At 40.2% G+C, this 24,510-nt stretch overlaps 1 protein-coding gene across 7 annotated transcripts in view; it reads left to right on the top strand.

Annotated features, from left to right (window-relative positions):
- TECRL (trans-2,3-enoyl-CoA reductase like) overlaps positions 1-24,059 on the top strand; it is a 59,924-nt gene extending 35,865 nt beyond the window's left edge. For 2 of the 7 annotated variants that reach the window (XM_069013015.1, XM_069013014.1), the window contains exons 5-12: positions 10,398-10,513; positions 12,551-12,656; positions 13,771-13,843; positions 15,579-15,622; positions 19,203-19,260; positions 20,849-20,934; positions 21,371-21,416; positions 22,317-24,059. In XM_069013015.1, the coding sequence (XP_068869116.1) occupies positions 10,398-10,513; positions 12,551-12,656; positions 13,771-13,843; positions 15,579-15,622; positions 19,203-19,260; positions 20,849-20,934; positions 21,371-21,416; positions 22,317-22,444 (657 nt within the window). In that variant the 3' untranslated portion in view covers positions 22,445-24,059. Of the gene's footprint in view, positions 1-10,397; positions 10,514-12,550; positions 12,657-13,770; positions 13,844-15,578; positions 15,623-18,844; positions 19,261-20,848; positions 20,967-21,370; positions 21,417-22,316 lie in introns of those variants that run through there. The other 5 variants (XM_069013016.1, XM_069013019.1, XM_069013018.1 and 2 more) reach the window with 5 other exon arrangements.
- Positions 24,060-24,510: the final 451 nt, after the last annotated feature.

Genomic DNA, 24,510 nt, shown 5'->3' with positions numbered 1-24,510 from the left:
GAAGAAGAGCATGACCTGTGTCCATCTTTCCCAGTTCTGACAGGACCCAAATCCCCAGGGGACCAGCAGCTTACTTCAGCGGAACTAGAGCATTTCCCACCATGTGACCTACCTGTTTGAGTAGAGGTCTGTGCATTTACTGAGGCTGAGGCTTTACCCCATCCTGATTAATGGCCTACTGGGGCCAGACTAATTAATGCTAGTCCCGTTTCCTTCACGCATCCATCCCACCATCTCTCAACCATGGAATTTCCTTGCAAAGCAAAATTGTGATTACTGCAGCTTCCTGTTTGCTACAATTAACTAATCTGTAAGAACCTTATTTACTCTCTTTTCCTGGTGGTTTATGTAGCCTAAGACAGTAACATAACTAAAGCTTAATATCCCATTATAAATACTGCAGTTATGACCAGGAGTAGGTACTGCAGGCAGTGGCATTTTTTTTTATGATTTAATCTGCATGCAAAAAGTTGACTCTACGAGTTTCTGAATATTCATCTTATCCCATTCTGCTCCATATTCTAAACTGCCTCCATTCTCTGTGGGAGAAATCTTCTTCCTAGCCACGTCATTTAAACAGTCAAGAGATTTTTATATTATAGCAATAGAGAAAAGGTTCACAGAAGACTGTATTCTAACAACAGCAATTAGAAATGCATTTGTACACAGGATGTGTAGTTTTACTGCCATTTTTTACTGTGCTTAGAGCTCCTGTGCTCCCTTCCCCCTTAATGCTCTACCAGATTTACGCACACAGTGAGGGAGGCTTCTGATTTAAAGGTTTGACATTTAAATAAACAAGGCACAGAATGAAAATATTCTTATCTTGCCAGCAAAATGATAGCTAAGGAACAAAGGGCCACATTCAGGTCTGGACTCCAAAAATAGATACAGAAGCACATGGAGACATGTTGGGGCTGCAGAGGTTGATGCATTGGGCATGGATCTGTCTAGGGGAACACTAAGCACAGAGGTGGGTCTTCTGGGGCTCTGTCACCTCACTGGAGATCACACTTGAGGACCAAGACCCCCAGTGCTGGGGATTTACACCAAGACAATGACTTGTGGTTTTTAAAAGGGGAAAACAGTATCGACCTCCACCTCCTGGGAGCAGCACCCTTTCCAAACGTGTAAAATAAAAGGTGATGCTGCTCTGTGTTCCCAAGTAAAGAGTTTGTGCATCAATAAGTCTAGGAAAATCAAGAAACTTCAGCTTCCCTTTTGGAGCATTCACAGTCTCAGATTTACAATACTTGTTGCACTCCACCTTGGCAGCTCAAGGGTTTGTTGTCTCCTGTTGTCTACTTAGCCCCTCTGCCAGAGGCTGACACCTTGTAGGAAGGATGTTTCCTCCTCTTCCTCAGCTTTCCTAAAACACTGTTGCACAGTGACTAAAATTATTTTTGGTCTTTTGTGCAATGAAAAGCCAGACATCCCCTGGGCTCAGGTTACACCACAGCTCTGAGATTGGCTGTTGTCAACAAATTCTAGAGGCTGGGTCTCTCTGATGGAGGGAGGAGGACAAATTGGGGTGAGGGATTTGTAAGTCTCCTCCATTGGAACAATTATTTGTCAGTCTCTTTTGAAAAATGAAGTCCTTTTCTAGGATAAAAGTAGGTATTCAACCTCAGCTGGCTCTTTTAGAAGAAAGGAGGCCCTCAAGGCTGATTTCCAGAATATAATTCAGGGACAAAACAAAACCTGTTTCTTAGTATCATGAAATTTGTTAGAATTCTTGCTCTACTCTCCCTTCTTTTATATAAAACAAATATTACCTGAAACACATAATTTACTTCTGCACCAGACGTACCAATTTCTTTACCCTGCCTGGAGTGTATGATTGAGGTCTGCTGACTGATGCTGCAGAGATACTAATGGGAGCTGAGTTTATGGATTTGTTCTATATGGCCCTGTAAAGATTTTGCCCCCAGGGATGTTTGAAATTCCCACCACTGGAGCGACGGCTTTTATTTTTAATCTCTGCAATTTTGGGCCTAAGCATGTTTGACAGACACCTCTTTTACATAATTGGAATGTGGCATGGTGACTTTTTGAAACATGGCTGGTGTTTTACTACTAAGAATATACACTGCTGCTGTAGTGAAAAGAAGAAAAAATGGAAAAAATCCATTCTTCCTGCTCAAATTCACACTGCTGCTAAAGCTTTCCTTATTTGAGCAATGATTGCAATTTCTGATTTATCAGCTTCTGTTGTCCTGTTGCTACCTGGGCCAGCTACCAAAAGGATCCAAATAGAACTGAGAAAACAGCATAGAACTGTAAAAAAAAAAATTTACCTCCAAGCTTGTGAATTTCAGAAGATTAACCCTGAAACACAGTACTTCAGTAAATATTTTTTGTAACTGTGATTTAAAATTAGGGATTGCTTAAGTACTTTGACTCCTGAGGGCCTTAAAATAGTAAGGCTGGCAGCAGAACTGCTCCATTGCAAATTTCCCAATGAAAAAAGATTCTGCTCAATTTAGAAATGTAGAGACTAATACTTGTTTAAACCCAAGAGCATATTTGAAGTCTGAAAATCCACATTTTTCACTAATTGATCTGTTCTCCCCTGGCTGGCAAGTTAGACATTGTGGAAAATGAGCAAGAAGCCAGGGAGGGATCTGTGTTTGGAGCTGTGTGGTTATGTACAGCACCTGTACACAGTGGGGAAGGGCTGTAAGGAGGTGCTGCTGTTCTCTCAAGGGGAAGGCAGTGGTTTGGTCAGTGTGGTTCTCTCCTCTTACTGGCACAGTGCCTGTGCACCAAAGTTTGTCAGTCCTGTTGGTGAACAGCAGTTTGCTCTGTCTGGCACAGCTCAGTCCGTTGGTCCCATAAATGTGGAACAATCCCATGAAGTCTATGGGATGATTGTGATAGGAAGTGATTTGCGTATCGATGGGTTTGGAAAAAAAGCAGCCAGACTGCTGCAGGCTCGTTTTCTCCACCTTCTCTGCACTGAGGCCAGATTTGGACTCCCCATGAAGAACAACTTAAGATATTTTCCCTAATTTGGGAACAGAAGAAGAGACTTCAGTAAAGGTCTATAACCTCCCAATGGGATGTAAAGGTACAGACAATTACAAGAAAAGGAAAAAGAGAGGATCTGAGGAGTTTGAAGGAGTGTGAGAATGGGAGTCCCAGCAGACTAGTGAGCCAGTGTAAAGATGGTAAGTGCAAGAAAACTCATATTATCATAGCTTAGGAAGGAATTTGAAGTCCAGGTAATAGAGAGAGAGAGCTGAGGACCTGTTTGATGATCAGAGAATGTCACTGAATGGTTGTCTGCAGATACATATCAGGGTTTGCTTATTCTGTGGCCAATTCAGATAGAGTTAGTTGTGGGAATAGGACCCCACAAATTAAGTAACACTCTCAGGGAATTGTGGATATCAGAAAAACTTTGCAGAAGTGCCAAATCAACAGAACGTGTGAGTCTGTGTGAATCTATGGGTGGCTTAAGAACAGCTACAAAAAAGTGCCAAAGACAGAAAAATCCTCAAATGGTTTTTCATTGCTAAACCTCTTGGATCAATAGATAATTTGCTCATAGAACATGATCCCCAGGAGAAAAAAGAAGTCACTAATTCCTTGACAGCACCTTTTCCAACTACAATTACTTGTAATGCAAAGCACCTCTGTTTTACAGCTAACAGTTTGTACTTGGCAGAGGTTTCTGCTTGAACACACAGTAAGCATTGCTCTACCTTGGTGCAGTTGGCCAAGTCTTGAGCTGATCCCAGTCAAAAGCTGCGAACTTTTAAAAACATTGTGACCTTTCACAAAGGCAAACTGCACACACAAGATTGCTCTTATTTTTCATTTAATTAAGTCTAATATTTTTCAGCCTCCAGGGTTATCAGGAGAGAACAGCTTGCATTTGCCTGATTTCTTGCCATGGTTTTATATTGTTTGTGCCTTTCCTTGGGCCACACATACTTTTGGCTCTTTGTTACTGCCCAGTGGCAGCATGAAGTTAACAGATAAGGGAAGAGGAGACCTCTGAAACTGCTCAGCTGGCAGATTTGGGTTCCTCAGATGCTGCTTCTAACGATGCAAACAGTGTTCCAATAATTTCTCTTGGTCTCAGCAACAAATGCCACTAGCTCACGATGAGCCATGCCAGAGTGTCAATTTTTCAGTTGCCAAAGGGAATTAGGGAGCTACTAGAAAACTTAATTCTGAGGGTTCTAGTTACTGTTAAGCACAGCAAAGACTGAAAGACCTACGCCTAAGGGTTTATAGGAATGCCCTTGAGTTTTTGCCACTTTGAGTGCAAAAAGAAGGTAGAGAGAATTCAGTAAGCATAAGTAGAACAAACTGTTTCTTTCAGTTATACACAACTTTATGCTTAAACCCTTCCTGCTGCTCAAGGAACAAAGAGCTGCTTGATGTACAGTGCTGGCAAATGTTGACATTTTCCTATTTGTATTCAGAGTAACAAAGGAGGTTGACATTTTGTCAATCTATGCAAATTTGAGCAGTTATAATCCTTCTAGAATGCATAAGCCTGGCACAATTATTTTGTATGGGGAATTTTGCCCAACCCCATACAGGGTGTAAGGAGAGCACAGAGGAGAGTGAACCATGGGGTGAACCAGTGTCGAGCAGTGTGAACCAGAGACAGAACCAGTGTTTGAGAGGACCAGGTGCCCCTTTGCCCACCTTTTTCTGATGCCCTTAACAAGCCACTGAATTTCTCTGTATTTCAGCTTCCAAAATACTGGCAAGAAAGTAACAGTATTTTCCACTTTGCAAAGTGCTTTGAGGCTTCTGGATGGAAAGCACAGATGCGGTTATTTATAATAACCAGGTGTTAAAAAGCACTTTTGTTTACATATCTGCATAGCAGATAATAAATACACATTTTAAAACAATGCACATTAAAAGGAAGATTTCAAAATGCTGTCAAAGACAGTAAAGATCTGGCAGCAAATCTGAACTCACATTGGTGTTTGGCTACAAACAGGACTTGAGTGCTTCACTGAATATGTATTGGTACAAACATTTACAACATACATATATGTGTGTGCATAAGAATAATGTTTGTTAATTTGAAATAATTTTCTGTTTTGAGGAAGAAACACGAAAGGACTTGTGGTCTAGGGGAAGAATTTTGACCGTGGTATGAAGTGATCTGGTGCCAAGATTTCAGACAGCTCCGTCTTAGAAGAGACAGGAGGAAGCTGGGGTTTCACCTGCCTTCTTCCACAGATCATGCACAGGCCTGACTTGGACAAACAGCACCCTTTGCTGTTCATTCCCCAGCTCCTGAAATTGGCCTGAATCATCTGCAATTTGCCTATAAAATCCTACAGCAAATCCATTCTACCTCTGGTATTTGCAGTAAACATTGAGCAGCAGCCTGAAGTACTCATAGACACCGAGTCACTGCAAAATCTGCCCAGACAAGGGACATTTCAGGTGTGTCTGCATGCACAATTTAAGTTTTGTAGACTGAATTAGCCAGTTCCATGAGAACTGGAACAAGAAGTAATTGAATATTCAGGCAGCCCTTAAGAACTGTAAACAGAGAACCTGATGCAAAAGAACTTGATACAAAATTGTTGCGGCTGTGGATTTTTGCAAATATGAAAATACAAAACTTTTACAAAGGTGAAGATTTTAGAGATGGTGCTAAAATTATGCCATTATTATCCCCAGGTAACTGTATGGCCTTTAATGAGGTAACAAAGCGTATGAAGTAGAAATTAGACTAGAAATTAATAATGTTTCTTAATGATCATTAGCTCAAGAGTACTTAGGGCTGGGATTGTAAAAGGAGTCTAAGGTAGTTATACACTAAGTCTAACATGATCTGGGGACTTGGGAGGATTTAACTGCCTGTTTCTCTTGGGTTTCTCTGAAATCCTGGCTGTGCTCTGTACACTCACACAGCAATGGTCTGTCTGTCTGATAGCAGCAGATCCTCGTCTTTGTGCAGTATGTACCGTGTCAGTCTGACCTTGGCTCAGGACTGCAACTACTGCCTTTGTCTCACATTTATCAGAGAAACTAAGCCCTGTCCATTAGATAATTTATATACTGCAGCTGCTTTTCCATCAGAGTTACCCAGGACATGCTTGAGCTGTTTTGTATCTCTTGCTGTGCTGAGGACTACAGACAGTGACCCAAAGTCATTGTCCTGGCTGCAGGTATTACTCTCATCCCGTGCTCTCTGCTTCAGTCCAGACATCCAGTGGGCAGTGGAAGAGAAAACACCACAAACAGCACTGGTGACTAGGAAACTGGCCCTACATGGCATGGAAAGAGCTGCAGGAAGGGATCAGTTATGGAAGAGGCTGCATGGCCTTTCCTCAGCTCTGCAGCTTGTCATAAATGAGATAATGTGAGACTCTGCCAAAAGGCAACAAGATAGGGTGTGTTGTGTGATATTACAGAAAGGGCATGTCATAAACATTACAGAGAGGAATTAGCTGATGTCCTCATGTGAAGATACTAATATGTGGGCTGTTCATTTATAAAGATTTGGTTGGACTTTTTTCAGACTCCCTCCACTCCACCGCCTCTGTTTGCAACTGCCTTTTGTCCTGTTCTGCCTTTTCCTGACCAGGACACATGCTACTTTAACTCACATCAAAATCCTTTCCATTCCCTTTAGCAGACCTGTTGGGACAGTGTCAGGCACTATGTCAGCTGCTCTTACTAGCCAGAAAATCCCTCCAATAACTTTAAAGAACTCCTTTCACTTCTGCTGCATTTGTACCTCCCTAAATATCCCTCTGACTCACAAGGTCTGGGATTTGAATTCCTGATCTGGCTGTTACTCTGTTCAGCAAGGTGTTCCTGGCATGGTGAGCTGAATAGAGATAGAAGAAGCAGGTACAATTTGTGTCCTGCAAGATAAGATGCTTTGCTGATTTGCAGATGAGCTCTCCTGTATTGTTTTACCATTCATTCCATCATCTCTCGGATAATGGAAACTCCTTCTTAGCTCTCTTTTGACATGTTTCGGATCCCAGTTTTTATGTTTATGTAGTAGGTGCTTCCAGTTTAGGTGTTACTGAATCAGATCCCTGAGGGCCTGATAACTGAGATGGTTAAAGAAGCTTGATTTTAGCATCCTGTATGGAGACCACGCTGGGGAAAGTTTTGATTCCAGAATACTTTCATTTAAGAGTGCTTTCTCTATGCTGTTGAGAAAGAGGTCTACAGAGTATATCATGTCAGACACTGGAGAGGAGAGAAGGAAGGTAAGAGAACTGGACACTGTGCAAGATATGAAGTAGACTTTACAGATGTGGGAAAAAGAGGCAATCTCCTCTTTTCTCTCTCCTGAGAGTGAATGATGAACTCAACAGTTAAATCCTGTTGAGATATGCTCATTGTTAGAGAGACATACTGCTCCTCCAGGAAAAGATAATTTTGGTATTGTATGTCACCATATTTGGTTGCACCCACTACATCAAAATAATTTAGGCAGGACCACAAGATGGTAGAGAAAAAATCATTTTCTTTTAAATATTGGGGTGGTTTTTTTGTTTTGTTTTGCTTTTTTTTTTCATTTCTAAAAGATAAATCTGCTCCATGTTTTAAATGATCAGTTGTTTTTCTTTAAATAAAATTATATTTCTTTTGTTCAGAAACAACAAGCTACAATGTTATTATTTTCAGAGGAAATAACAATGTTATTATTTAAAATGTGATTACTATTTTTGCAGAATATGTCAGCAGGAATTAGTAATTTTGAGCACCTGTAAAAATGATGGGTTGAACTGATCCTTGACACAACTAATACCTCCCCAAGCCCAGCAATTAGTCAGCTATAGGATGAGTATGAAGACACTAGGTAGGCTCAATTGCATATAATCATTGAGAATCAATAGTAAAAGAATGGTGCTTGCGCTTGATTGCCAGTGGGTAGAACCAATAATTGTAATGTTGTGTTAATTTAAGACTACTTTCCCTTTCACCTGCTTGAACTCATGGGAATTTTTAGCAGTTTCTCTGCCTGCCTTTCTGGAACTCATTTTTCATTTATGACAAACTTAAATCAGTGGGCCAGAGAATTAGTGCAGCAGTCGCAGCATGGGAGATGCAGCAGAAGGAAACAGCCTGAAACTTACCTAAACTAAACTAAACAACAAAAACTACGGCAAATTGAACCTCATCCTCTAAAACAGAATGTTACTGGTGCTAACTATGTGCCAGTGTGACTCAGTTATGACAAAGGCAAACACAGTCCTGCCTGCCAGACAGTGCCCAGTTTGACTGCAAATCTCATGGCTGACCCTGCACCACCTGCCTCCACATGGGGGATGTGACTGACACACAGACAAGAGTGAACCCTGTCCCCAACCTGTGAAGCACCCTGAGCATGCTGATGCTGCTCACCTCCACAATCCCCAGCTCTAAAGCTATTGTCAGTGCTCTCAACTGCTTCTCTGAATTGCACTGATGAACCCTGTCACAGGATTCAGTTATCTTGTGTCTGGGACCTTTGGCTTTTAGACTGGATTTTTTACTAAATCTTGAAACTCTCCTTCTCCTTTCAGCATCTGAAATCAGTCAGGGGGTAAAGGGGAACATTTGGTGCAGTCACAAGTAAGCACAACTTGGTGCTAAGTCCAGCCAAACTCTTCCTGGCAGCTTTGTAATGTGCTCATGCCAAACAGATGTTGAAAGCTGGCAGTTATGGATGTGCTTTGGGGTACAGCTCATGGCAGAGAGAGAAAGCTACACTGGAGAAAGCAGCTCATTCCAGGCTCTTCTGCTGACCTGCCAAGACCATATTATCTTCACCTCTGTCCCCTATACCACCAAAGTATAGATTTAGTGTGTTAGGTTTAAATAGCAGAGGCCATCCCTTACAGTGTTTGCAGACTGCCAGACCCAGTGGGCTCAGATTTTGGAACAGAACCATACAGCTACTACTAGGACAAAATTCTAAAAAGCCCTTGGCTGTGAGGTATTCCACAACAATGAGTGCTCTTGGACTCCTAGATTAAATATTTTCACACACACACACACATACACACACACACCTGCTCTTGGGATCATTTGGAGTCTAAATGGAGCACGGAAGTCATGGTGTCGCTTGGAACAAAAGGGAGTTTCACCTTCCCCTGGTAGAGAACACTTAAGTCTGTTACTTTTGGAGACTGTCCTCCTATGAATGGATAAAATTTCAAAAAGCTTCTGCCTGTAACAGAGGAAAAGGGAACCTAATTGCAGGATATTTCTGCAGGAAAACCTTTCTCTTTCAATGCTCTTCTGAAGAGTGATTAGCAGAACAGCCTGCTGGGGGGTCAAATACTAGTTTTGAGAAAGATGGTCTAAAGTCAGTGTTGCTTCCTTAAGCCACAGGTATTTATTCATTACAATTCTACAGCAGTGCCAATAGCCACCATAAAGCCAAATAACCCTTCAGTCATAAATCTTTCTCCCTGATCAATGATAGGCACTTGAGTTACAATTTGCCAGTCCTTGTAAATGTGTAGGACTACATCACTTCCATTTTATTCTGGGATTCAGTCCAGTGGGGACAGGTGATCACATCTAGACCTCTCATCACTCTAGTGTCATTTTATTTCTTCCAGCTGTGTGTAGCTTAAGAATGTTGCCCAAGCAAAAGTGATACAGACTGTAGCAAGCCAAAGTCAGACCTTAAAACTGAGGGTGGCTCATGTCATCTCCACGACTCTGCCTTCTCTCCCTACCCCTCCTCTCAGCTCTCTGTGTCTAGCAGGAGTGACAGTGGTGAGATGGAGTTATTTCTTCTTGCTTTGTTTTTGTCACAGTAGGGTAACTTACTTGTCCAGTCTGCCCACCACAGGCTATTTCTGCTGGTGCCTGCACAGGGAGGAGCACCACCCAGTCACTGAAAAAGAGCTCGAAGCACCATGCACCAAGCAGGCTGGTCCTGCTCTTCCACCCACCATGAAATTTCAAGCAATGATAGCCTCCCTTCCAGATGACTCTGCTGGCAACCAGGATTCAAAGCTATGTTTGTTTCTGTCATGCTTGGTTGGCTTTTAACTGATGTACCACTTAATTGCAAAAAACACTGGCAGAAAGCAAGCTGCCTTCAGTTTCTTGGCCTTGGTTTTCAGTGTTATTTAGATTCCAAATAGGCATCTGATGGCACAGCCAAAAGTACAAAGAGGAGATAACTGTAATTTTGACCACCTTCCATGAAGCAGTCCTGACTGGGTTAATGTTCTGCACAGAAACCAATCTCTCATTTCCTAGATGGATTTTACTCCTTTGCTAAAGAGACTGCAGAAGAAACCCCTATGTGTCATTTAAGTCCTGAAAATGAAGCCAAAAGTCATTTGAAGGATGAATAGGGGCTGTGGATTGGGGCATTCTTTTTCTCACACCTTTCCTGATACAATTTTCTACTCTGCCACAGCTATTTTATTTTTCATTTCTAGTTTTTTCTAACAGAATACACTGGGCCTCTTCTCATATATCTGCTCTTCTACATTCGCCTCTCGACTATTTATGATCAAGTGGAAAGCAGGAAGAGCTTCCGCCACCCAGTGGTTCAGTAAGTGACACTTGTGTGAACTGTTTTCCTGGAGCATGAGAAACCAGAGGGATGGAGATTGCATTTCCAGGGCTGAGGATGTTACAGGGGGCCTGAGGCTGCTTGCCTGATGTCAGATTCCGTTCTTACCAATACCTGTTTGACATTTAGCAGCACTCATAAGCCTGACCAAAAATGGGATCCCTGCTGCAACAATGACTGCACATGGTCACCATGGAGATGCAGTGTTTTCCCCAAACAGTTTAACATAAATTCTGAACATAAGGTGAAATAAAAAACAGAGTGGGTAGTAACCCAAAGCCATGCTTGATGGAGAAGACAAGACTCCAGGTGCCCCACTACCAGTCTCTTTACAGCACATTCCTGCTCTTGAGATGAGCAGCACCAGCACTCAGCACAGAAAGTAACTACCCCCACACCAGCTCTCACTGAGGCACAGGAAAGAGGAAATTCAACAGGTTTGCATATCATGAGTCAGGTCAAGAACCTCAAAAGAAGCATCTCCACAGGATGGTGGTAGAATTCACCAGTCAGACTAGGAAATTTCACACTTAAGGAATTTCCTTTCAGTGGAATTGTCCCCATTCTGGGTGATTAGTGCCTGGCAGAAGGATGAAAGGTGATCAAGGAGAGCCTGTCACCTGGATAAGCTGGACCACTTATGGGAGAGCACACAGGGACCTAGGAGGCTCAAGGACTGTACAGCTTTCCCACATACTTCCACACTGTGATTGCAGAATCAGGGGAACTGGTATACAGCAGAGAAATACAGTGAGTAATAATGCCATTTATAGATGGAGAAACAGGCACTTGGAGAGACATTAGGGGAGTTAGTGGAGCTGGGAATGAGAATACAAACCAATTGAATTCAAATCCAGAGCTGCAAGATGCTTGTCTTCCTTCTCTTGTGCATATGCTTGAAAGGAGAGCATTTCTGGCAGCACAGAAGAACCTGCAATACCTTTACCTTCTTTTACATGGCAAGGGTTGTGCAGAATCCTGCCAGTGGCCACTCCTTAATGGGTTCATCTGAGGTCCCCATCCTAAGCAAAATTAATTTAGAAATTTCCAGCAAAGATGGAAGTTTGCTCCAGGCTTTGGATTAGTCGTTAATTGTTTGAAATTTTCTTAGCTCAACTCTCTCTGGTTTAATTACTTTGAAATTGTTTAATCTTTGACTTTAGCTACCGTACATGATGCATAATAAAATTATTTGAGATTTCACATGCTGAAAACCACTTTTCATTTATGTCTTATAATTGGTTTGCAGCAAGATGGGCTATGGTAGTACGGTAAATGTAACCAAGATAAAATGCCATCAGGAATCACTCCTGACATTTGTTTCTGAAACTCAATCACTATGAGCTGCAACTCATTCTCGGAAGCAAATCAGCAATGCCTGTTATTGTTTCATAATCTTCCTCAAAAGAGAATCAATAGAATAGTTTCTACCACAATTACCTCATTTCTTTATAACAGGCAACAAAAAAGCCATCAGAATGGATTAATTTAAGAACAAAATCTCATTTTGCATCCACAAGGAAATGAAACACAAACTACCCCCATGCAGCTACTTGAGTTGGCAAAGGACAAGGAAACCATTCAGAAGATATTCAGAATGTTTTTAAATGTCAGACACATCCTACAGGAGCATTAAGGTGGCCTTAAACGTGGAAGAGGTCTTTTGGAAGAGTGCGTCAGACGCCCGGCTGTATACACATCTGTCCTGTCTAAATGTCTTGTCAGGACTATGTATCACATTCAAAGCTCGAGGAGCTCTTTTTATTTCAAGGCTAGTAAAAATAAGCTGCTTCCCTGCAAAATGCAAACAACTTTGTATAACACTGAAAATGATTCCATTAATCTTTGGTTCCAGATGCTTCAATTAAGACAATATCTTAAATCCCACAATTTTAATGTGACTGCAGTTTTGGAATATTAGTTCTTATTCCTTTCATGACATTAACTGTGAGGTAATAAAAAAAATCTTTCACTTACCTTAATTTCCTTTTTTTTTTTTCTCCCTCTCCCTTCCAGCTTGGCCTGTTTCTGTCACTGTTTACACTACATCAGACATCTTCTGGAGACGTTATTTGTTCACAAGTTTTCAGAAGGGCACACTCCTCTGAAAAATATGATAAAGGTGACAATATGTTTATCATCTTGTGTAAGAGAGAATATCCTCATATCCAAGCAGTCCTTGGAAGAAGATAGGGAAATAAAAATTAATTTATTTTGTAGCTCCAGGAATTATGTTTAGTGAAAATACAGATACAGGAAGGATTTCAGGACCATGTCCCCAAGGACATAAATTGAAATCAATGTCCATTTTAGCTCCTGCATGTAAATGTCCACTTTGACTCATACACCCAAGGGGCTGATTGTCATGTCCAGGATATTTTTCAGACTGAATGGTATTTTATGATGATAGCTGCTGCTGCAACATCTAGCAGTGTTGACAGAAATCATACACTGCTTCCTTGGTGCAACATAAATACAGAGCAAGAGACAGGCCTTGTGCTCGGAAGTGAAAATCAAATTACAAGTAGGAAAAAAAATTTCTCCTTCTACAGATGGAAGCCTCAGGCAGGAAGAAACGGAACTGGCCAGATCTTCTCTCTTCCAAAGCCTCCTGAATTTCAACTGTGTGTCATTACTCATAGGCTTTCCTTTCTTTTATTTCACACACTGTACCTTGGCCATTTTGTATAACCCCTCCACCCCATAGGGTGTGATGTAAAGACCCTCCCTTTAGATACTTTGGAACACATTTAGGATTCTGGTGAAGGAGATTAACACATGGCCTTGATAGGGGGCTTCACTTTTACTCTCCCTTGTTTTGTCTGGTTTAATGTTCTGTTTGTCTTGCTCTATCTTGCTTGGGAATGCTGAATTTCAGGTACAGTAACAGCTCAGGTGTGTTAACCAGCCCTAGACTTTTAACAGCACAACTCAAAGAAACGTACTCTTTAGCAGTAGAATCAAAGAAAAAGAAAACTAGTGCCAATTCCTACAACAGGCATGAAACACATTCCACACAATTAAAAAAAAAAAAAAAAAAATCCATGCTGTGTACCCAATTTGTTTTTTCACTTGTTTCATAGCATCTTAGAAAGATAGATATTCTGAGGCTCACAAAGCAACTGCAGAGCCTTTTGGTAGCCACCCGGGTTTTGGCTTGGCAGAATTTATACTTATAAAGTTACAGTTTGTACTTCCTTGTTGCCCTTTCAAAAAAAATTTTCTGTCTGTTCCAGGGCTGTGCCTTTTACTGGGGATTCACATCCTGGATTGCATACTACATCAACCACCCACGGTACACGCCACCATGTAGGTATGGGTAGGACACAAAGATGACAAACTCAGCTTGAAAAAGTCTTTGCCATGTAACCTGAAGTCCTCCAAAATCAAGAGACTGCTCCCACATTAGATTATATGACTAATCTCTCCAGAAATTAATCTTTGCTCCCTGTCAGAAGGAAGGTGGTTGTGTTGAAAGCACCTCTGCTTTGTGCCGCTGAATGTTTGTGCCTGTCCAGCAATGGTCAATCGCTGTCCCATTTGGACAACTAGAGAAAACACAAAGATCAATGTATTTTGCTCATCTTCACAAGGTTTGTATTAAAGAATGCAGGGGAGAACTAGAGCAGGTTGCATTTTCTTGGAGGAGATATTTATTTGCTAAAGATACATCCTTTTAATGTAAATTAAGGTTTTTCTTTTTTTTTTCCCCCTGAGAAACCAGTAAAAATCCATCACATACTGCTGATAACAGAATTTTTTTTTTAATTTTTAGATTTTTCATCATTTTGTTCCCTCTCCTCATATTTTACTATTACACTGCTCTTTCTTCATTATTCTTTTCTGTTTGCTCTCTGGACTTTTGCTTCTTTTGACCATAATTGGCACAGGTTTTATTTTCTGCTACTTTACTTTCCTTGTTATACCTTAGTCTTTCTTTTCCTCTCAGATTTATCTGTGAACTTTGGGAACAAAGCATTTGCTCTGGCATTTTAATTTACACTCAGTTAAATTGCTAAGTTTTTTCAACCAAAAATTTCTCCTACATGACACTTGCTTTTCTTTCAAAATAGCACAAAGGTTCTATTTCAAAATTATGTGATTCATTGAATGACAGTTGGATTTGGCATGGCTTTAACAACAGTGCTGCAAACAATGCAGAAACCTCCCTAGACACAGTTTTTAGCAGTCTGGGCTATCAAATCAATAAGTGCAGTGTCTTTATAGGGGAAACTCTTTGTTCAAGACACAAAAGAGGAAGCATTCAGAAGAAATATTTCTAATTGCTTGCCACTGCCTTAAAATGCCTTTGGCACCACAGAAGAGTCCTGTGCCAGCCAGGAAAAAATAGTTCTCAAAAGTAAAGGCTTGATGAGACATGGCCAAGGCAAGTGAGGTACGTACACGTGGTTTGTGTCCCCCAGCTATGACCAAGGTTTACTTGGGAAGTGTAAACCTTTGGACATGAACATGGTAGAGCCCTACACTGGTCTGGGACAACAGCTAAAAGGAGAGGGCAGGCAAACAGCAGGTAAAATTTACAGATGTTAAATGTATTTCTTGCATGACTCTGAAGCAGACAGTGGCTGTGTATTAAAGCCTGACTATTGCCTCACTACTAAAATTAAAGAAGGCAATGGATAGGTTATGTACTGGGTTTTCTGCTCATGGAGTTAGAAGGGGTCTGTGGATAAGGCTGTGATTCTTGGCCTGGTTTTGCCACTGACCTTCACTCCTCTCCTTGTCTTTTCAAGGGATTCTTTACCACCAGCTGCTTTGACAAAACACTTGGACATATGAAGCTGGCAAATACTAAAAACAGTTGGGTGAAAACTGCCTTTAGATCAGTGGTGTAAAACTGGCATTTCTGGAGTGCTGTTATTGTTTGTATTGTCTTCATATTGTGTGTGTGATAATATCCAATCTTTCTGCAGAGCCTGTCAGGAGAGAAGAATTTCTGCTCCTCAGCACTAGATTAATTTCACCCATAGCAAACAATGTGCACACCGTAAAATGCAATTTATAATTTCATTCTATTTTCTAGCATTTGGCCACAAACAAGTTTCTTATGCTGCTCTTGCTTTTCTGGTACGTACAAAAACAAAGTTTTATTTATGATTATGGAAGAGGATTAACTCACAATTCAGTAAAAAGGAGTAATGCTTCTGTGCATTTGTGTGTATACATACATACAAGCCCATGTCCACAGCCCTGTGTACTTTGACTAGATTTAGTACTAATCTATTAAGGTTTCTCAGTCAGGAAGTGTTCTACTAATATTTATGTACACAGAGTTTAAACAGAGATACTGCATTTTGAGAGCCATGAGGACATCATCAGCATCATTATTACTGGTAATTGTGTTAGAACACTAATATTTAGACAGACTGGAACTTGTCATTTTTAAGATACTGAAGAATTACAACCTAAGCAGACTTTGCAATAGTTCAGTGTACCCTGAATGACTTATACTCAACAGCTATTAAAATCTATATAAACAATCCCTGCCAAAATGGGATAAGCCAAAGGAAAATGCAGCTGATGAAGAATGGCTGAGACTACCCAGCCTGGTGTTTGAATGAACATAGTTGTACAGTGAGACAGAGACTTCATAAGAAGCTCTCACATGGAAATATATATCCTCTCTGTCCTTTGGAACTGCTGTGTCAGTAGCCAAAACATCCTCTTTGAGAAACAGATACAGATCAGTTTCCAGAAATATAACAGGGTAATGGGACAGTAATATGTCTAGGCTCCTTCAGACAAACACTATTCAGAAAAACATACAAAAACTCATTAGCAATGTTTAAATGCTTTTGTAAATTAAGACCCCTAAAGGTCACAGTTTTGGCAGTGTTTGTCTCTGGGGCTGGCCACGCAGTTCTCAGCTTTTCTTGCTCTAATAAGGTATAGCAAAGACAAGAAAAATACTTTTATGAAGAAGTTCACGCACTCCATGAGGCTCTAGAGCCAAAAGCAGTAACCCAGTACTGCAGAGACAGGAGGCTGTGGCAGTGGTAGACAGCAGCATGCCCAGAACCTTGCTGTGTGCACCCTTCCCAGGCTCAGGGGGTGTTGGAAACCAAGCAAGCTGCTTGCCTGAATATTCAGTGCTACCAGCAAAACTAGTCCTCATCAAAGTCTCTGCTTAGAGAAAGCCTCCTTTTCCTTTGAAACATCCTTCCCTGCATCAGTGGAACGTGCCCTGCTATAGCTTGTAGGGAAAGTGCTGCCAACAAGCAAAGGGATGAGTTGTATTGGGGGTGTTTGCTGTAAAATATGTCAGTCCCCTTAAGATGTGCATCAGCACCTGGCCTGGGCTCTGAATTCTTACAGCTCTTTTAAGAACTCCCTACCCATGGAAACTCAAAACCTGTCCCTTTCAGATCTTGTGCTGGCAGATTCCCAGACAATGAATTTAAAACATCAACATAAGAAATAAAATAATTTGAAGCTGTTTTCACAGGTTTCTAAAATATATGAATAAAATATTTGAAAGATTTCTCTTTTTTTTACCCTCTTTTAAGTCTTGTCTTTATTACACATCCTGATTTAAGTGTATACATCTGCAGCTGCTGTAAACAGCAGTACAGAGTAATTTGAAGAGTGTCTGCAGGCCCTCCTGAAAGATTCTCATGTTTGGAGAAACTAAGCTTTGCAGGGTTGTTTTTCTCATAGGGTACACATGGAATATAAAGAGGGGAAATGGTGTGTAGATGTCAATATTTTATAATCATAAATAGCACCAGCTTTTTCTCTGCTGTTCCCCGCTGCCCTATATTTTATATATGATAAACTATGGAGACTAGATTAAATTTAGCAGTGGTTCTCAATGTAGAACATTAACAGTCCCATTTCTAACAAGGGGCATAAAATTTAATCACAGCAGAATGCAGCTGCAGAGTCAAAGATAAGCCAATAAAAATCCCTGCAGAAATGCCCTTTGCTTGTTTCACTTAGAATCAGTAGGGGTTAATTATGTATATGTGTGAATATCTCTTGATCCACAATAGTATGGGCATCTCATTAGGTATAGTGTTTTACAAAACCACTTGTAACCACAAAGTTTTTTCTTTAACATAATAGCAATCAGGAAAACAAATCACGTTCCCAGCTCATAATTGGAAGTATGTAAATTAAAATTACGTCCATTGCTATGGTTAGAGTTATAGCTCCTGATATGGTATTTTAAAATGGAATTTCATTTTCTGGCTATTTAGTGCTTTACATCTGGTATTTATGATAGAGGATGGTCAGTTATTTGGAATTAGAAAAATTCCATAGGAAGGACTTGAGCCATAACTACCTAGCCATGCAGAATAACAGCCAATTACAGATCTATTTACTAATAGACCTGATCTAAGCCTTCCAAACAAACTCAACAAAAATTTCTGCCAAAAAGGGGAAAATTCTTCAGCAATGCTAATGACAATGTTCTTTCAGATAATAGCATGTTTCAATATAAAATGAAGTTACATATTTCTTTCAATTAGTTTTAGTAAAAATTTGTTATGGATGACTTTCAGAATTAACTTAAAAATGACAATTGAAGTTCTTTTTTTGTATTAATTTTGTGACTTCACACTTTTAACATCTCTAGGCTTTAACATTTTCCTTTTAATTTTAATTTCTTAAACTTTTTCAAGCTTTCCAAAATTTAGAATGATAAATGCTATAAGAAAATGCAACTTTTTAACACTGCATTTTTCCAATTTGAGAGGAAAAATCAGTCTTCAAACATGGAAATGAATAAAAAATTCAATTCAGCCTGAGCTTGAACTGTATACAGCATTTTGGTTTTCTTCACAGAGTAGGGGAAAAACGAAACCCATAAAATTACATAATTGTGATGACAGGTCTTCTTCTTCAGGAATATAAAATAATTTTCCTACCAGTTCCCACTTTAAATATGGGTAAATATTGATTTTGATTATTCAGTAGTTGGAGCTGATGAAGTACTGAAAGCCCCAGGCAAATCTGAAATCAACGGGGAGACATGGTAGCTCTTCCAAAGGTTTGAAACACCTAAATGTTGGAGACCAGTGCTGAGAGGTTGGTCACAGCTGGAAACAGCATAACCAGAGAGTTGCAGAAACAGGAATAGTACTGGCTCCCTTCCTTTATCAATCCCCAACTACTTTCCATTCAACCAGTCTGCCTTTTGGAGAACTGCTGGTTTTTTTATTCACCTTATTTTTCCTTCCTGTTTTGCTCAACACCTTTGAAAGTGTGTGTAGGAAAAGGTTAGAGACATTAACTCGTGACATCTTTACAAAACCAGAGGTCAGCTTTCCACCTTCTTCTTTGCAGCTTGGATTAAAGCCTGAAGAGATCAAGAAGAGCATCTTGCTGAATTCCTTAGAGCCAGGGAGTCTGTCTGATCTCCCCAGGGCCAAACATGGCACGTGCTGGGCATGGGAACCCCACTGAAGGCCTGGCTGCACGGAGCTCTACGGAGCTGTGCCAGGGGCTTTCATCCCAGGCTGCACCCACCGTGTTCACTGGACACTTGTGTGTGTGTGACTGTGATCACAGGCTGTTTTCTGGAGTACATATTTCCTGGATACAGAGGCTGAGTTGTAATGGGGAGGGTTCTGGTTATGCACTGCAACACAATTACCACAGTTTTTAGGCATACAACTGAAAATATGTTTTTAATGTCTTGCAGATGTGTGAAGCTGGAAATCACTTTATCAATGTAGCTTTAGCTCACCAAACCAATTCAGGTCTGTCTTTGTTTCCTGTTTGTCTAAGACTGAGGTGTGCTTAACCTATCCATCTTCTGCTGCTGTACAGTAATTTATGTACCTATTTCCACCAAAAAAAGAAAGATGAAGTAGGTATTGTGCCATTGGTCTAACAACTTCAAAATAAATGGGATGACAAGGAAACATTATCAACACTGTTATTGTTTCAAAGCTTATAGCAAATTTATCCTAATTAGACACAACTGCAGTTTAAATATGGATTTAAGCTCAGAAGTCCTTTAAAGCATGCTGGTGACTGACAGCAGTGTGTTTCATTTTAAATAAGTCTCAAGAACTTCTAAACTATATTTCAGAGTCTTTAGACACATTCATCTCAGGCAAAGATGTACATGCATATATTCAAATACACAGAGATAGACTCATGAATACTTGCATGGCCATCAATGTAAATGTATGCTCTTAACAAGTTGGGTTTTCAGCATTTTTGTGTCATGAGATTAAAAGTTATACAATCTATACCGGAAAGTAAAATATGTTTTCAGACACTAATAGTGTAATTTCCCCACTGGAACACCCTATTCAAGAAAATACCACAGTACTATTAACTTCACACACAGAAGTCAGTTTCTGTTCTTGAAGGTTTTTATGCACTGTGGTTAGGAAACTGCTTATATTATTTCTTGCAAGGGGCCTAATTCAGATTAAAAGCAGCGAGAGCCAAAAAATTGATTTAAGTTCTCAGTGTCTACAAGTATTAAAGATAGCATTGTTTCCAGAACTTAAAAATGAGGTGGTGCTTATTAATAATTGATAATTTCTGCAATTCTTTTCATACTTCTTGGAAAGGATAATACATGTCCTTGTTCAGAAATCACTTTTACTCTGAGATATTTCCTAACAGAAAATCTTTTAATTCCAACTCCAGAATAAAAGGATTATTTTTACCTATTCTCTCTTAATCCTTCACCAGTCCAAGGCAGGGAGGAAAGGGAAAAAAACATACCAAATAAAAAAAGCCACATCAAAACTAATCAAGCAAAAAACCCCAACCAACCCCACATGTTTGTGAGGCCACTGAATTTGTATTCAATATTAAATATCTAAAATACAAAATTCACACTGATGCATTTCATGTGAGCATTATCAGTGGCTGTAGAGAGACATCCTGTTAGCTCTGGAGTTGTTTTCCTATTCTACCAGAGATGAAGGGTGAGGATGTGGGAGCCAACAGATTCATGTTCCTGAGTCAGAATAAGATACAGCTGCATCCCCCGCATCCCAGTGGGTGCCCTTAGTACTCGCCTGCTGACTAGCCCACACTGAACTAGTCTCCCTCTTCTGAACAGAAGTTGCATCCTTTGGACACACCAGACCTTGTAAAAACTGATATAAGGCTCGCTGAGCAGCATTCTCACTGGGATAGGTACAGCTTTTGCTACCTCAAAAGATTGCACTGAAACTTTTCTAACAGGTTGTGCTCTGAGAGCGTTGGCCCGAGGGATCACTGTTACATAGGCAGGCTGTGATAAGGCTCACTTTCCCCCTCCCTGTACTGAAACTGGCTCTGTCTGATTTTCCCCACCCTTTTTTTTTTCCCTTTCACAAGGAAATAGAACCTGTTTTCCAAGCCCAACCTACAACCCCTTCACGTGGCTCTTCCTGCTGGTATCCTGTCCCAACTATACATATGAGGTACATGACTTTCTTCTGCTTATATGCAAAGGGTAGGTGGTTGCTGTTTCAGCCTTTGCAGAAAATCTGCAACACCTCCATGCAGTTTCCTCTTACATCAATCCTTGTGGTTCCTATGTCAGAGTCTCCTTGCTCCCACATAAGCTTCTCCACCAGACCCTCCTCTTCCCTCACTTCATTATCCCATGGACTCTTCTCTATATTTCCCTTCACTGCAGTCTCCCCAGTGATCTAAATATTTACCACCCATCTCTTCACCCCATCCAGCACACTATTTGACCATCTTGAAAAACCAAATGAGTTTGATTTCTTACTATTTTTCCTCTCCCACTTCCAGTACAAGTACCACGCTGTTTTTCCAGGGGAAGCTTTTGAAAACTCGCCATTTTGCTTTACATAAAATATAAAACTAACAGTGCCTTTTTCTTTGCAACAGGCTGGGTCTTGGATTAGTTTCACAGTGATGACACAAACTCTGCCAGGTAAGTTTGTAACAGAATGAAGACAGCATTTAAAGTATCGTCTGTGGAAGTGAATTCTGGACATTTAAAATTTACCAAAGAAGTCTATAGCATATGAAACATTGCCATCAAATTTGCTATACAAGATTAATGTACAAACCTTCAAAATGCTCGTAAGAGCAGCCTGCCTAGTAGCATTTGTGACTCTTGCTTTCCTGCATCCTTAGAGACCTAAACACTCCCAAAAATATGGTCCCTGGGACTGAGCTCTCCCAAACATTCACTTTTTAATTATTTTTCCATTTCAAAATAGAAACTTATAAAACTACTTGTAAGAAGTAGCCCCACGTGGTTTACAAATGAAAAAGAAACTAATTTCAAAAGTGGGTTAAACTGCATCATGGAAAAATTAAATTGAAATTTTGTTTGAAAAGATGAAACATTTTTGTTCTTTAGGTTTTGGTATGGAAACGATCTGAAAGTTTGGGGACAATGTAGGGCTGTTCCTACAATAGCAGGAGCAGCAACATATGCAGCACACTCATCCTTGCTGTAATTGTCTCAGACATAACTTGACTGGATGCCAAATGAATGTTTCTGATTAACTACCTCATTTTAAGGAAGAAAGGATAATGAATTAGCAAAATGCAAATGCAGTAAAATTATCCTCCATTTTGTGCCACTCAGCCTGAAGGGAGAGGTACCCAAGATCCACTTACTGGTTCCCGACAACCACAGCAGGGTCCTGGGAAGTCTTTTAGTTGCTGGGTTTTTTGAGACCTCCCTGCCAGGCAGCTGAATCAGGCAGCTACTGCCTACTTGCTTTAGGGCCAAGCATTGCCATAAACCCCACTGTATTTACAGGGACAGGCACTGAAAGAACACACATGATCCTTTTCTTTAAATCTTTTTCCTTGCTAGCTGGCATCTTTGCTTTCCTGATGGTCATCCAGATGTCTCTATGGGCCCAAAAGAAACACAAGGTTTATCTGAAAAGATTTTATCCAGAAGTGCGGAGAAAAGCAGCTATGATTCCTATCATCTTCTGAGATCGTCACAAGAGTTGGAGCCTAAGTGTACACTTCAAGAGCCAACTCAGAGTAAATGAGCCATTTCATTCAGGAACCAAGTGGATCAGAGGAAAAAACTACTGGATATCTTTTTCAGAAAATTAACAGTTCAAGATGAAGAGGTTTTAATTAAGTGCAAAAATTTAGCTCTTGAATTCTTGGTTCCTGCTAAAAGATATGATTTAATTAGATTTCCTGTAATGGAGCTAATTGAAAAGGGACAAGAAAATTGAATGTTAGATATTTACCTGGTGTAAATGGGCACAGACGCTGCTAAAATTAATGAACACAACTCATCTGCATGCATTCAGGTATGGTAATTTTAAGGTTCAGTGTTAGATGTTGAGGACAGTCTTGGATTTTTGCATCAGAAGATGTTTCACAGCCTTATTTTAATCAGCTGCACAGAAAAAGCACATTCTGCCTCAGTCTTCTAAAGCATCACATCAAAAGATGACCACTATGCTGTAAACACTGTTTAGTCTAACTTCACAAAGTTTTTCTTTCTTTTTTTTTTTAATCAAATCTCATAGCAACTTGTTCAATACAAATTGGCTTAAATTGCTCACTGCAGAGAGGACTGGCTTTCTTTTATTTTCAGAAAGGCAGCTCAGCCCCATGATCTCAGAGAGGACCGTTTTTGACCTCTTCCCATCTTGTAAATAATTGGAGGCAGAACCTTGGGTACATCATTGAAGCCCACTTCCCTTTCTCACATTGAACATTCTAGAAATAGCAGAAGACCTTCTGCACTAACAAGCATGTTAAGATCCCCTTGTTCAGTGCCTGTCTGTATCTAGACACCATTCCCCTTACTTGTATGAAGCACTGTGAAAGCCTTGGGGACAAGGTGAAGCAGAGTACGGCTCGTTATCAAACAGGAAGGAGACGCCAAATGCATTTCAGTCCATATCTGAACTGCCTCAGATGGACCCTGCTGACAGGCTTCAGCTCCCCTTCAGTTTGGCCAGGCTCTACTTGCCACTTTGCTTTCCAGGACATTATTTTTTAAGGGATTCTCTGGGCTTGTTATTCAAGTCCTGAAAACACTGAGTAGCTCCATTTGCAAATCAGTGGCACCCATGCCACGCAGGAATTTTAGTTACGCAGAGCAAAGGAACCAGAACTCCTTCAGCAGGTATTAGGATATGAAGAGCTAGGGCATCGAGTCCAGCTTTCATTCTGTTTCTGTTGCACATTTATCAATAACTTTTGGTTCCCTTAGGCTGGTGAAAAAAATCTTGCCTAAAGAATTTTATAGTCATTAGAGAAACCCTGGAGTACACAAGCAAGGAAGGAAGTTTGTCTCCTAAAGGTGCTGTTATTTTTGCACCAGCCCAAGTGTTCTAACAAAGTTAATTTGCCCAGTAAATTGCATTCATATCCCTCTTCCAACGTCTAACTTGCAACACTTATCCTATTAGCTGCTGTAACTCAATTTCATCTTTGTAATGTAAATACATCACTTTCCATATTTTTTAAATTGTAACCTGTGAAAACCTAAAATTTTTATTCCTCTCAATGGAAAACCCTAATCAAAGTGAATACCCAGTTCTCTAACCCAGCCTGCTAATAAAGAACTATTTTTGAAAAATTGTTTTCTGTACTCTTTAATCGAATACTTAACCACAATATTTTTGAAACTTTTTTTTTCCCAGACAATGTTAGATGTGTGAGTCAAGGCTGTTGTCTGTTTTTTTTTTTTTTAATCCAGCTACTGAGATTCCTTTCCTTTCGGGTTTATTAAATGTCTTATTTCAGCAATCTTAAAGTTTTAAAATAGTCCATGTAGGAGAGTAACTTATTAAAATTAATTACTTATCTATTAATGTTTTGATTGTAAGGGCTTCAGCTTTAAGTCTGTTCAAGGCATGTTTCCGGTGTGATGCCAATTGCTGGGAACATGGTTCCTATTCAACAGTTAGCTTAGGTGAAGGAAGTATTTCAGGAATTTTTTACCTCACTGTTATTAGTTGGTTATTCAGTACCTGGGGTGAGGAGGAGGGGAATTTTGGCTCCTGAAGTAAATGACTGAAGTTCTAAAG

Source organism: Aphelocoma coerulescens, chromosome 4 (genome assembly GCF_041296385.1).
Source record: "Aphelocoma coerulescens isolate FSJ_1873_10779 chromosome 4, UR_Acoe_1.0, whole genome shotgun sequence".
Taxonomy (NCBI): Eukaryota; Metazoa; Chordata; class Aves; order Passeriformes; family Corvidae; genus Aphelocoma; species Aphelocoma coerulescens.
Note: the sequence above shows the minus strand (reverse complement) of the source record. Positions and strands in the feature narration are given on the sequence as shown.